Below are 13,210 nucleotides of genomic sequence, written 5' to 3'. Positions count from 1 at the left end.
CTGTGTGTGTGTGTGTGTTTGTGATTTCATTGCAAAACCAACCAACAGCACACAATGCCGCTTCAGCGTTTCTGATGTTTCCACGGAAACAGACGTCATTTTCAAAACGCTGCTGTATAAATGTGACACTTTTCTGAACCGAAAGCAGAAACTGCCACATTCCCGCGCTGCCCGCAGCGAAAACCGCCCCTGCTGGAACGCGCACGTGTTCATGCATGCGCGGATGTGCGTGCGCACGTGTTTCAATGTGAGTAGCTGCTCTGCGCTTGTTGTTGCTGGACAGCGGCTTCTGAATTCGACCGGCCCTGACCGCCACCGAAACCCGTGTAAACAAAGCGTCTCTGTAGCGGTGAATACGTGACGGTGCAGCGGCTCAAAGCCTCTGATCTCCATATAAACTGTGAGAGACTGACCGCTGCTGCAAGCAAACCAACCAGATGAGTAAAGAGTTTTTTTCTTGGTTTTTCAATACTTTTCTGGCATCGTCTTCAATAAATTTACTTTTAATTTAGCTTGAACTTTCACTGGAACTCTTATGATTGTCTGTCTCTGCTCAGGAAAGGCTTTTCCCCAACCAAGGGTTTCCTCACAAGGGAAGTTATAAATAACTAACAAGAAAAGCATGATGTCTTTGCACATTTACTGATCACAAACAGCAAGGAAATAGCAACGTAGCAACGCTCCTTTGGCAACGAATCTCATAACATTAGAAAACCTGTTTACATTTCTTTTAAGTGCTTGTGTGTAAATAACATGTATCTGTGGGATGAGCATGAAAAACCATGAAGAACTTACCAAATATTCTCTGCAAATGATAAAAATCCTTTGTGAAGTTTGTTTGAGTTAGTGGGAAAAGCTGTTTAGAGAGCACGCCGACGATAAACATGGAATGTACATGAGAAGCAGGCGACGTGCGGTTGAGGACATGAAGCAGGACGTGTGGAATGCTTCCTAACCACAGACGTTTTTTTTTTTGTATACGTTGTGGTTTCATGCATGCAAACATGCAAAGTTTGAAAATAACGAGCGCAATCAAACCTACAGCTGAAACAAAGAAACAAAAAACACGGCTAATGGCTGGAAAAAAAATAAAGCAACTGCTCAAGACGTTGGGTTCCGTTATTATGATGTGATGGTAAAATAAGTGCATAGAAGCCGGGCGGTAAAGTTTAGATCAAAACTGTTTGGGTATTTGAAAGAGTGGCAGGATGGAGAGAAATAATAAAAACAAAATGTTCATTGTGAGCTTGGTAAAAGACGAAATGCAAAGCGTATAAAAAAGGGGGTTATTATGGATTTAGGCGGACACAGCAGTGTTCAGGAAATGTGCTCAAACAGGGCACCGTGCTTGCATTAGCTGGGGTCGTGTACCATATATGTACAGATAAGAATGCACTGTGGTAAAACGCATTATGTCTCCGCGCGGAGGCACCATGAATCATGGGAAAGCGGTGGTCAGTTTGATTCAGGACTCGGAATAAATGGCTGACGTTCCGACCGACCGGCTGCGAGCGTCTGCTCACATCTTGAAATCATAAATTGGCGATTCCATTCTGGTCCTTCTCGAAAAGCTGGGAGACGACTCCTCTGTGATGGATGGTGGGTTTCATGTCGGGAGCAGGTTTGGAGTCAGAGAGGGACAGTTTTCTGGTAGGACTCCAGCTTCTGTGTCTGAGAACAAGGCCTCAGAAAGTAACACGACCCCCGCTGTGTTATCACAACCTGCAGAGTTTCACTTGGTATCAATTTATCCCAGAGGAGATTTACACCCTCACGGCGACAATTCTGCAAATTACAAGACGGTGTTTTGTTTGAATAAAAATGTAAATGACTCAATTCGGACCGGCTCGATGTGACACACTGAAGCAATAAGTTTCCCCTTCTGAAATAAACCTGCCATGGCGGAGCCCCGTTTGAACCGGCCATGTATGGAGGAGCTTATTCATGCCTGGCTGCAGTATTTTCCCTTTAGGGTGCTGTTAAAATGAGTCGGTGATTCATTTGGTCGGCGTGTTTTCACACACACCGATCCCTGTGAGACAGATTGATGTACAGCACGCCGCTCTGCCAGTCCTGTAAGCCGTCCACGTCTCATCCGCACTCCAGCATCGCTTTCAACTAACGGAAGACGCTTCTGATTCTTCCATGAAGCAATAGATTCACGTTATATGTTAGCTGTCAGGTGAAAACTAAATCCAATGTTTCCAAACACGCCTGCGATGTCTCCCAGCTGGAGCGTATCCCGCTCAAATGAATCAGGATTTAAAAGGCTTCTGCAGAGAAGAGTTTCATGCGGACTCTTGATTTTACATTAGAGCGACTGAAACGAGGGGATAGAAAACCCCGGGCTGGACCAAGTCGCAGACGACCGGGGGGCTCACAACCCACTGCATTACTTCTCAGAACTCGCATTGCTTTCGATAAACACCAAAAACCAACGGGACTGACGTCTGATCCGCTTCCAGCTCATCAGTTTTTCTATCCAACAAAAAAGTTCTTCATCACCTCGACCAGTTTGAGTCTCCTGACCTCCAGCTCCAAACACAATAAACCAGCGCCCCCTGGAAACAAGGCTGAGGACATTTCATGAGTTCATAAGATATTCCATGATAAAATTCCTCACACAAACCAGGAAGTGTTTGCTGTCTTCCCTGATGGATGTGATAATCACGTCAGCCTTCACCTCCTGCTTCCTCCAGCTGCTGCTCGCTGAACGAGAAACATTTCACAGCAGCTCCATCACGTCAGGAATGTCGTCGAATTCGAAAAACGCCCTTAATCTGGTTTGTTTTGCACAGGAAGAACTCTCATAACCACATGCAAAGGATTCTGGGTGACACACTGATGTTTTTCCAACATTTGGCAGCTTCGGATGCTTCGTACAAACAATTCCCATCATCCCGCTCCGCCACACTGTCCTGCTGCGCTTTGGCGTCTTGAAGAAAGAAACCCAAACACAAACCTTTAACTTTTCCACTTTTCTCCAGGCTAAATGAAAACGCTGCGGACGTCTAGCAGGGCCGATGTGGTTAAGAGTCCAACGAGCAGAGCAAGACCCGACACCACAGGGGTGAGCGGTTCGAGTCCCAGAGGAGACACATCTTTTAAACTGTATGTGGACGCTCACAACACAAAAAAAAACAAAAGAGCCCTTCAACAACTGGCTTACATTACACACACTGTAAATTTACTTCCAAGTTTACATGCAAAGAAAGGAGGAATAAACGGTGTGTGTGTGTGTGTGTGTGTGTGTGTGTGTGTGTGTGTGTGTGTGTGTGTGTGTGTGTGTGTGTGTGTGTGTGTGTGTGTGTGTGTGTGGGTGATTCGGTTCAAAGCGGCAGACGTCTGATGGAAGAGGTTGATACAGCTGGACAACAAAACACACAGAGTTAAAACTGATAAGAGCTGAGCAAATAAATGCACACACACACACACACACACACACACACACACACACAAGAAGGTGAGATTGGAGGAAGGAGGAGGAGCTGACAGAATGTGTGTTGAACATGTGGTGTGTGTGTGTGTGTGTGTGTGTGTGTGTGTGTGTGTGTGTGTGTGTGAGATTCAGAAACAGACTCAGGGTGGAAACTACAGAAGTAATTGATTACCTCAGATGACAAACGACTGTGTAATAAACCAGCTGTATAAAGAAACTTGGAATTTTCCTCAAAAACACTATTTTTCATAAGATACACCCTTAACTGTTTTTTTTTATGAACAGTTGGATTTTTATTGCATGTATTCACCACAAATGTTGAACTTTTTACAGCAGAAACTTGAGATGAATGCCTCGGTAACAATTAAATTTGGACTGTAAATTTTTTTCTCCGATGCGGCATCAAATTGAAAAAGTTTGTTTTTGCAAAATGTCTCACAATCAGCACTGAAAATTATTCCAATGATTTGCTTTTTTTAATTTAAAATTCCATTGGTGGTTTGGCTGGATTGGAGCCTGTTGTGGGCCGGTTTTGGCACATGGGCCTTATGTTTGACACCCCCAATCTAAAGCATTTATTATAGAAACAAGACGTCCTACATGGCCATTCACATCCCTTCTTGTTTCTGCGAGAGCTCGAGTCTGACCGGAGTTTTACTGAAATTCAATCACAGAAATCACGACTTCAGAGGTCTGGTTCTGAATTTAAATAAAAATCTATTACATATTTTCCTACAATCAAAAATCATAAAGGTGTTTTAATCCCTGCAAGGCTGATCTAATTAGATCTGATGAGATCAAAGACAATATGTTCACGTTTGTTTGAACTCTCTTGAATCAAATGCACTAAATCCTCAGTGGAAACGGCAGACTTCATTTTGAGCGGAGGGATTCGGTGAGTGAGTGTGGAACACGGAGCAGTGATGCTGAACTGACCCATGGGCTCCAGGATGAACTGGTCCTGAGAGACGGCCAGGGGAGGCTGGACGCTGACGGTCATCTTGAAGGACTGGACCACACTGGCGGCCTTCAGCTTCACCTGGGGAGACGACGGTGACGTGGAGGCACAGGAAGAGGGAGAAACGAATTCAGGGGCAGGATGACGGAGCTTCAGCCAGATTCTGTTCATCTGATCTCAGCGATTAAAGAAAAGACTTGATCTGACCTGTACGGTCACTGAGGGGACCGGCAGACCGTCCATATCCTGGATCAGAGCTTGCTGCGGAGACAGTTTACAGAATAAGCAATACCTGGATATGTGTGTTGAAGATCAATAAATAAACGCTGTCCGCTTACCGATGGGCTGTCCATGCTGGAGGACACGCTGACCGTCACAGACAGGTCCTCCTCAGCGTCCGTCTTGGGCAGGATGTCTAGAATAGAATGTATTGAAGGTATTCAGACATGTGATTGTCTCAATGTGTGTGTGTGTGTGTGTGTGTGTGTGTGTGTGTGTGTGTGTGTGTGTGTGTGTGTGTGGAGCGTCCCGTCGCTCGCCTCCCACCCTGAGTCCTGGACGCCTCCCGGATGAACCTCTGCAGCTTCTTCATCTCGGCGTCCACCTGCTCGTAGTCGGCCTCCCTGGCGTCCACCTTGGGAGTGGTGAAGAAGGACGGGTCGGTGCCCATGTAGGAGCAGAGGAGGTGGCCGTCCGAGCTCAGACTGACCACCGCTCCCTTCAGCTCCCTGAGGAGGCGGAGAGACAGACGAGAGCGTTTGGATCCTGCAGTTCAGCAATAAGGTAAAGCAGATCCACTGAACATGGAAACGACTGAAATGTACCTTCTTTTTTTTTTTAGAGTGAGAGAAAGTAGTGAACACACACTATGTCAAGAGTGATCACTCAGCAGGGAATCCACTGCTGTGATGAATGGATTTCTGTTCACACCATAGATCGTTAATATAATGGATGGAGCTTTCGTGACGTCAGCCATAGCGTTTACAAACGCCGTTCTGCAGACTTCAGCGAGTCCAGCAGGACGTCTCCGTACTGAACATTTGAAACCGGATGTAAATGTGATTGGTCCCGCCCGTCGCGTGACCGCATCACGTGGACAGAGGAGGCGCTGTGATAGGGCGATTTATGCCAAACTTTAACTCGTAATATAAAATTAACAGATGATTCATCTGAAAATCAGAGTCTGGTGAAGCAGCAGGTTGTAGAAACTAGTGATAGAGACCAAAGCATGTTCTGAAACCGGGCGCTTTATATGTTTATTTTCACTCTGAAAATCGGCATTTTTTTGAATGGGTTCCAATGAGACCAGGGCTCTTTTTGAAACCAGCATCATCTGCTGGAATTTCCCCGGAATTACAGCTTTTTTGCACTTCCGCATTATCTTCATGTCTTATGAGCGGAGGCTGGCGCCTGGTTCACACCAATCAGTTCATGAGGACAGGTGGACAAGAGAAATCTCAAAAAAATGTCACTTTTATTCAATAACGTGACGTAATATTGGCATTGAGAACGATTTTAGAAACATTAAATTAGTGAAAATATAAAGATACACACCACCTGAAGCCCAGTAAAATTTATTGTACAGACTAAAGATTATAAGAAGAACAACAAAAGCTGAGAGACGCAACAATGTGTTTCCACTTGATGTTTGTGTGTATATATGTGTGTGTGTTAACTCTTTGCAGATGTATGATTTCTGCTCCAGCGGTGCAGAAACACACACACACAAACACGCACGCACGCACGCACGCACGCACGCACGCACGCACGCACGGGGGGTTGAGTGTGGAGAGCGGCAGCAGCCAGCTCCACACCTGCACAGGAGGGCGTCTGAGGGGGCATAAAACTTTCACTTTAACTGCTGCGGAAACACACTCTCTGTCTCACGCACACACGCTCACACACACAGACACACACATTCTTAAAGTCTCCCATTCTCCAAAACACATCGCGGCTCAGCCTGGACCTGAAAACGAGTTGGCTCCACTCCAGAGACTCAGACTGTTGATGAAGCGTATTAACCTCCGGACCGAGCAGCGCATGAGGCCGTTCAGCCGCACGTCGCCACAGTTCATCACAGTTCATCACACTTCATAACCAGCCCTCTCTGAAAAAGATTAAATATATGCCAACATTTCAAGGAAAGTACACATAGAGAAGGATTTCATGAAGTGGTCTTCAGGTTCGTCCCGTCAGACACAGCAGCTCAGGCTTAATAAACTCTTCTTCACCTGAATCCATAAACAGAAACGCTAAAAACAAGCCAACAGTTTTTAACAGTGGAGGATCACTTGAAGAGTCTAGTCTCAGGGCTTTTCTGGTGGACACACACTCATTGATAATCTGATCTCCCGTGGGATTCTTATGAGTTTCTGAAGCATTTTGACATTTTGTGTGTAAAACATGGGGCTGTTATTAAGACGGCGTGGTGGGAAGCTGAAGAGACGTCCTGGTGAGAAGCAGCGTGATACAGAATATGAAAACCAGGCAGCGTGTCTGGAAAAAAGACATAATCCCTCTGGTGAAGCCACATTCAACTCAGAATGACACACAACCTGACGAAAATGAACAGGTGCAGCATGAACAACTGCTGCTACCATGTGAAGTTACCTTTCAATGACTGGAAATATATGAATAAACTCTCACCTGACAGTGAATAAACTGCCTTTACTCACTGTCAGAGAGACTTGAGAGGGATGGATCATATTCACCTCAAGCTTTAGTCACTTGTTTAAAATGTTATCATTTTATGCCCGTCAGGTCCTTACTTCAGCCAGGTTTGTTTAGTTTTTCAGACTGGGTCCATATTTGGACTGGTACAAACCAGGAGTGTGTAACAGCGGTTCAGAAATAGCCGGATCATTTGATCTCAGGTTGGCAGAATCAAGCCATAAAATTCAATAGTGCCTTCAAAAACCAAAGCAAGAACTCTGAAAGCACTGCTGTAAATTACAGATAACTGCTTTGCTTGGTGTGTGTGTGTGTGTGTGTGTGTGTGTGTGTGTGTGTGTGTGTGTGTGTGTGCGTGTGTGTGTGTGTGTTTCTCTCCCACACTCTGTGCAGCGACCCTCCGACACACCGAGCAGCCCGATGGCTATCGAATGCTTTAGAACAACATCGCCTCAAACCAAACCAAACAGCAAGCCAGACACACACTATCTCCTTCATCTCGTACACACACGTACGCGCACACACACACCAGAAACCACATCGTTTTTCAGCCGTGTTTGGCGCTGTAATTGTATCAAATTGCAGCGCGATTGGCTGCAGCGTCTCCCCTCCCCTCCCGGCTCTGATTGGCCCGCTGCTACAGATCGTCAGACATTTCCTGTTAAATGTCACCGGCTGGATTTCACAGGCTGATAAACCCGATGAAATACCTGCGGTGTGTGTACACACACAGTGGGTTCACACTCTGCAGGAGGCGCCGTCGCGTCCTCTCATCCTCACGTTAAATGAGTCTCCCCGGGCTCATGAGCACTTCGTCTCCACCTGAAATTGACCTGGCCGTCGTCGGGTCTCGCGTATTAGGTGTGGTCGGACTCACGGAAAGCTGGCGACGCGAACAGCCACCGGCACAAAGGAGAGCTGGGCCGCCCACTTCAGCGTCACGTCCTGGTACACCAGCAGCATGTTGGTGTGGTTCCCCAGCAGGAGGTTGGTGGTGCCGTCCGTCACTGAAACGAGACGACAGGGAATTACAATTCAAAAGTTCAGTCTGACTGGAACAATACAGAATTATTTTCCCTTTTTTTCCTGATCTAAATGGACAGCTATCGTGAAAAATTGAATTTTAAGAGCTTTTAACAGCTCTCCCCCCCAAACCAATCATGACGCGGCAAATACGCATGCGCAGCATTTTAGGAGAACCTCGTACTGCCACAGACTTTCATGTACTGCCGTTTCACCGACAACTTCCACTTCTACATGGCATGTTAGCACCATAGAAATATATATAACAGACTTAGTCGACACATCCCTCCACTGTCAGCAGAGAGTCTATGTATCATATACCTATGCTCATCAGGCCCATGCTGTTATGCAGGTTCCGCGGTAGCGTCAAGTTGAGTTGTTTGGACTTCCATGTTGAAAATCTGGCAAATAAAATTACTAATACTTCATAGTACAACAGTACTCCATAGTGCTAGAGGTGCTAAAATAGCTTATTATTGAGTGCAGATGACTGGTAGGCTTGGAAAAGCAGGATACGGCTCCTTTAACTGAGCTTTAATGATTCGCCCTGATGTACCGCGGTCACAAACTCAAATTTACGGGTTCTTTTCCAATTTTCAGTTTTAGAAAAACAGTGGTGTTCACTGACAAATCCGACGGCAGCGGAGCACAGAAATAACAAATTCCTGTGGTGGGTGGCACTGCGCTTTAAGATGAGTTAAGACACATTTCTGTGAGTCCCACATCTGGCTTCACGCAGTGAGATCTTGTCTTTGGTATCTTTTATTCTGAGGTGAGGTCAGCTCTCACAGGTGCATAAACAACTCACTTTCTCCCGTGAGTCACAAGTAGAAACTTCTACTATAAATACCACTTTTGTTTGACGCACAAATGTCCAGCGGATCCCGCCGGCGGTGCGGCCGCCACCTAGAGAGATCTGAGGTGACGGCCACACGCAAAAACAAACACGCCGCGCTCACGCGGGAGAACACGCGGCTTCTGATGCAGCGAGCGGTCAGCTGGGTGGTACGGCGCAGGGGTCAAAATGACAGGCTGCGAGCCGCCGCCACATCAAAGCAGGCGCACACCTTACGTCTCGGCACGGGCCTTATAATTACATAACGTAATTATGAAAAAAAAAGAAAGAAAATACAACATTTAATCTCCGCTCTGGCTTCTGTCCTTTCACTGTGCGGTCACCCGTTTTCTTCCTTCTGGATTGATGTTTCCACACCTATCTTCTGAATGTTTCTCAGCTGTGATCCCTCGTACAGGCCATCTAACCACATGCCCGGCTGTTGTCAATCAGCCTTCTGGTTCTCCTGGAGCACGTTTTCAGTCTAGCAGCAGAGCAGCCTCTGTGGCGTTAAGATGATGTGAATATGAAGGTCAGACGGGTGGAATCGCATAGTTTTCTGATGCAACTCATCGAGTAATCATGACGCAATACCGATTGTCAACATGTTTCTCAGAGAGAGAGTTATAATCCCATTCCAATGCAAGTAATTTAGCATTTCATTCTGGTTTGCATGCAAAGGTCGAACTCTGACTGGAGTGTTTTGGACGAGTCGTCAAGCCAATAAGGTTGCTTGAAAAAAAGAGTGGGAAGAGGTAGACTGGGAGGGTGAGGGCTGCAGTCCAGCACACGCAGCTGTGAGGCTGGAGGCCAGAAGGAAAAGATTAGGAAACACTCGAGCAATCACGTTGTCTATCCGCCTCTCCGCCGCGCTCTTAAACACCGCGGCTCCATCAGAATCACTTAAGGCGCCGCTCGGCGGTGAGAAGAGCGAGCGGCGAACACGGGGCCGGCAGCTCCGGCAGTCACGGTGTCGCCGAACATCACGGCGAAGCGGACGGCGCTCGGGATGTTCAGCTGCGGCGCTCTGCTCCTGGGAGCCGCCGTCTTCCCGCCATGTGGAAATTCTTATGCGGTTTTGATTGTTGACAGGAATCATGTCCCAATAAAAGCTTCTTTTGTTGAGCTGGCACTTCATGCACTGAATTTATAGACAATTTCCAAGAGCAATTTAAATAATCTAAATAATGTTTGGAACCGACAGCGAAGGGCCACTTTGAAAGCTGAGATATTTTAATTCTGAAATTGAAAACAGAGATCAGCCGAAAGCTCTTGGCTACTCCTGCATTACCTCCATAAATCCTCCCCTCTGGACTTTCCTATGTATTTCTCTCCTTGCTTTCATTTAAATCCCCTCTTTTTTTATCTCCCTTTTCCATCTGTCTGTCTACTTTAAATCAAGTGTATGACTCTCAGAAGCGGCTCTCCGGTACACTGTTCTGTGAGGCGATGCAGATAGAAACACTGATGTTGCTCTGAATTTTCAGGAAGGTTGTTTCTCTGCTTAAAGGTCACACAAACCTTCACTTGTGGATTTAATCCAACTTGTTTTTGGCTCAACCTCACGATGAGAAGCAGGTCAAAATTAAAATAGCATCAAATAAAAACCAACTGTGTTAAAATTACAAAGTTAAACCTTTTCTTTTATTTCAAGTAATTTAAGTTTTGACAAAAAGATTAATAAAAGTTGTTTCGTGGACAGAAGTGAGTTAAATCTGAGTCGCACCGTTTGGTTTCTACGGTTGCAGTAAAAAAGTAGATCTGTGCGTTTTGTGCATGGATATGTGAGCAGTTAGCTTTCTCACCTCAGATAAAATGACCTTTCAGTAACAGCTGCTCCGCCGCCTCAAACAGGCTGTAATTCCCTCACTTTCCCCTCCACCAGAGGCCCGGCAGGCTGAAGCGTTCAAAGCTGGAACTGGTTACAGGTGTGGAGCTGCTCCGCCGTAAATTTCAGGCTCATCTGGGACGGCCGACAGTCACGTCTTCATTTCCAGTTTATCTCATAAAGCACTGCTGTGTTCATGTATCCTCCAGAGAGAGGCTGCGTTTTAAAATTAATACAATTTCCTCCAAACTGAAACCCCAACAAAACCTGTAATCTCCCATAGTTACTGATATTTACTGTTGTCGGAGACGAGACGAGGTCGTCTTCATCTGTCAGGATTGAGGGTGACAGATAAATCTCCTTGTTGACCATAGGTGTCAAACATGAGGCCCGAGGACCAAAACTGGCCCACAGTAGGCTCCAGCTTGGCCAACCAAACCACCAAGCAAACTATAACAATTTCAAAGAAAACATAGAATGCAAGAGGGAATAGAGAAGGTTTTTTTTTTCTTGGAGATTTCACTGTATGTTGCACCAGATGAATTAATAAATGAAACTTTATTTCTGAAACGTAAATACAAAAATTACAATCGGATTTTTGTTGAGACGGTCATCACTTTCAGGAGTAATTGGTTTTGGGAAAATGTCGACATTTTAATCAAGCATACTCTGCGCCACAACAAAGAAAAACTTTAAAGTTTAAATCTAAAGGTTATTATTACTCTATTTTAGTAGTTCAGTCCACTCGACATGAAATCGGGCTGTATGAGTCTCCTGAACTGAAAAGAGTTCGACACCCTAGTTTTTACCGGATAAAAGTAAAATCCACTCTTGGCGAATATTTGGCGATTCGAACTGGAATGGTGAAAATCCTTCCTAATCATTGGTCAGTGGGCCTCGCCGCCTTCTGTCTGGCTCCGATCACTCAGGCAGGCTGCTGGACGGACTCCACTGATCCGGCATTTTCAACACTCCGGTGTTAAAGCCCTCTCTCCACTGGGGGCAGTTTGGACTTCGGCGTCTTGCTCAAGGACAAAACCTGCTCTAATAGCCGAGGCAGCGTGTGTGTGTGTGTGTGTGTGTGTGTGTGTGTGTGTGTGTGTGTGTGTGTGTGTGTGTGGCCTCGGACTCGCTCTACCTGTGGTTTGGGTGGCTGGGAGGGTGTGGCAGAGGAAGGACAGCCGACCGCGTATTGAAAAAAAAGACGTCTGCTTTTAACGAGGCTATGATTGATAACACCGCGATGCGAGAGCAAGCTGAAAAAAACGGAACAAGTTGCTGGAAGTCATGATGGAAATACTACCAGGACCTGCAGCTTTCCTCAGCTTTACCGAGTTTTATAGAGTCTCAGCTCGCTGTTTTCCTTTCCAGGCAGAAATTTTACGGTATTTTCACCACTCTCAGGGTCAGATTTCGGGTGAAGGAGGCAGGAAGGGTTTTTAAAGATTTTTTTTTTCATTTAAATAAATCCAGAAAAAAAAAAAAAAAGCCAAACCAGTACACTACCTGCTCATAAACACACAGATGCCTGACCTGGCTGCTGAACTGAGCACTAACTGGACATTTAATCCCCTAAAAGAAATCCCCTTTTTTTTGACAACAATAAGATGCTTGTAACACATCTGTGACGGCCATGCTCTTCACTGTCCAGGTCTGTTTTAATGCTCGGACCAGAGCTGCTCCGTTTATTCCGACGCTTCCTGCCAAAAGCGGCTTCCTGCACAGTCAGTCATGTGGCGGCGAGCCGCACCGCGCCGCACAAACTGCTTTGTTTTCACGTCTTTTATGAACTTGTTTCCAGAACTCTGCTCGCGGCAGGTGCACCGCGGCACAATAAACGTATTTAGCTTCGGGCTGAAAATCACATCAGCGTTTTGAGAAGTTTCTCTTTCAGCGACTGCTCTTACGTCTTTTTAATGGCGAGGTTGCAAAAAATAGCTTTCATGCGCATTTTTATTTTCCTCAATTATCTGTGGTGGCTCCGGATTAACTGCCAGCCGTGGTCATTTAACGTGCCCAGTTACATAAAAACTTACAGGTCGCTGTGAACACGGATGGTTTAAAAAAAAAAAAAAATCTTGCACGAAATGTGCACAACCTGTCCAGAACTTTATTTCCTCTTTACAATAGTAAAATCTCTGACTCACAAACTGGTTAAAACGAAAGCAGAGTGCTGGGAAGGTTTATAATTGACAAAATGTAATAATTTGACAGACTCAATGATTCAGAGTGATTTATGGTCCTTTTGAAGTAGATGTTTTTCCTACCTTGTTATGTAAAGTCATTAAATTTGTGTTCTCCTGTTAAACAGCAAAATATTAACTCAAAAAGTTCTTTCCATGTATTTTAAAAAATATATGGTGTAAAAACATGTAATGCAGGTGGATTTTCCCTTCTTTCTGAGGCATTATTTGACAGATGTGACATATAATCCCAGAAACATGGTCCACGTGTCCT

General features: G+C 45.5%; 1 protein-coding gene across 2 annotated transcripts in view; it reads right to left on the bottom strand.

Annotated features, from left to right (window-relative positions):
* Positions 1-13,210, bottom strand: part of bbs9 (Bardet-Biedl syndrome 9) — a 160,471-nt gene that overhangs the window by 128,279 nt on the left and 18,982 nt on the right. For both annotated transcript variants that reach the window (XM_030102972.1, XM_030102973.1), the window contains exons 9-13: positions 7,945-8,074; positions 4,944-5,125; positions 4,736-4,812; positions 4,605-4,658; positions 4,376-4,478 (exon numbers count right to left, since the gene is read on the bottom strand). In XM_030102972.1, coding sequence (XP_029958832.1) covers positions 4,376-4,478; positions 4,605-4,658; positions 4,736-4,812; positions 4,944-5,125; positions 7,945-8,074 — 546 coding nt within the window. The remainder of the gene's footprint in view (positions 1-4,375; positions 4,479-4,604; positions 4,659-4,735; positions 4,813-4,943; positions 5,126-7,944; positions 8,075-13,210) is intronic.

The sequence above is a fragment of the Salarias fasciatus genome, chromosome 11 (assembly GCF_902148845.1).
Source record: "Salarias fasciatus chromosome 11, fSalaFa1.1, whole genome shotgun sequence".
Classification (NCBI taxonomy): domain Eukaryota; kingdom Metazoa; phylum Chordata; class Actinopteri; order Blenniiformes; family Blenniidae; genus Salarias; species Salarias fasciatus.
The sequence above is the reverse complement of the archived record's forward strand: the minus strand, read 5'-3'. Positions and strand labels throughout refer to the sequence as shown.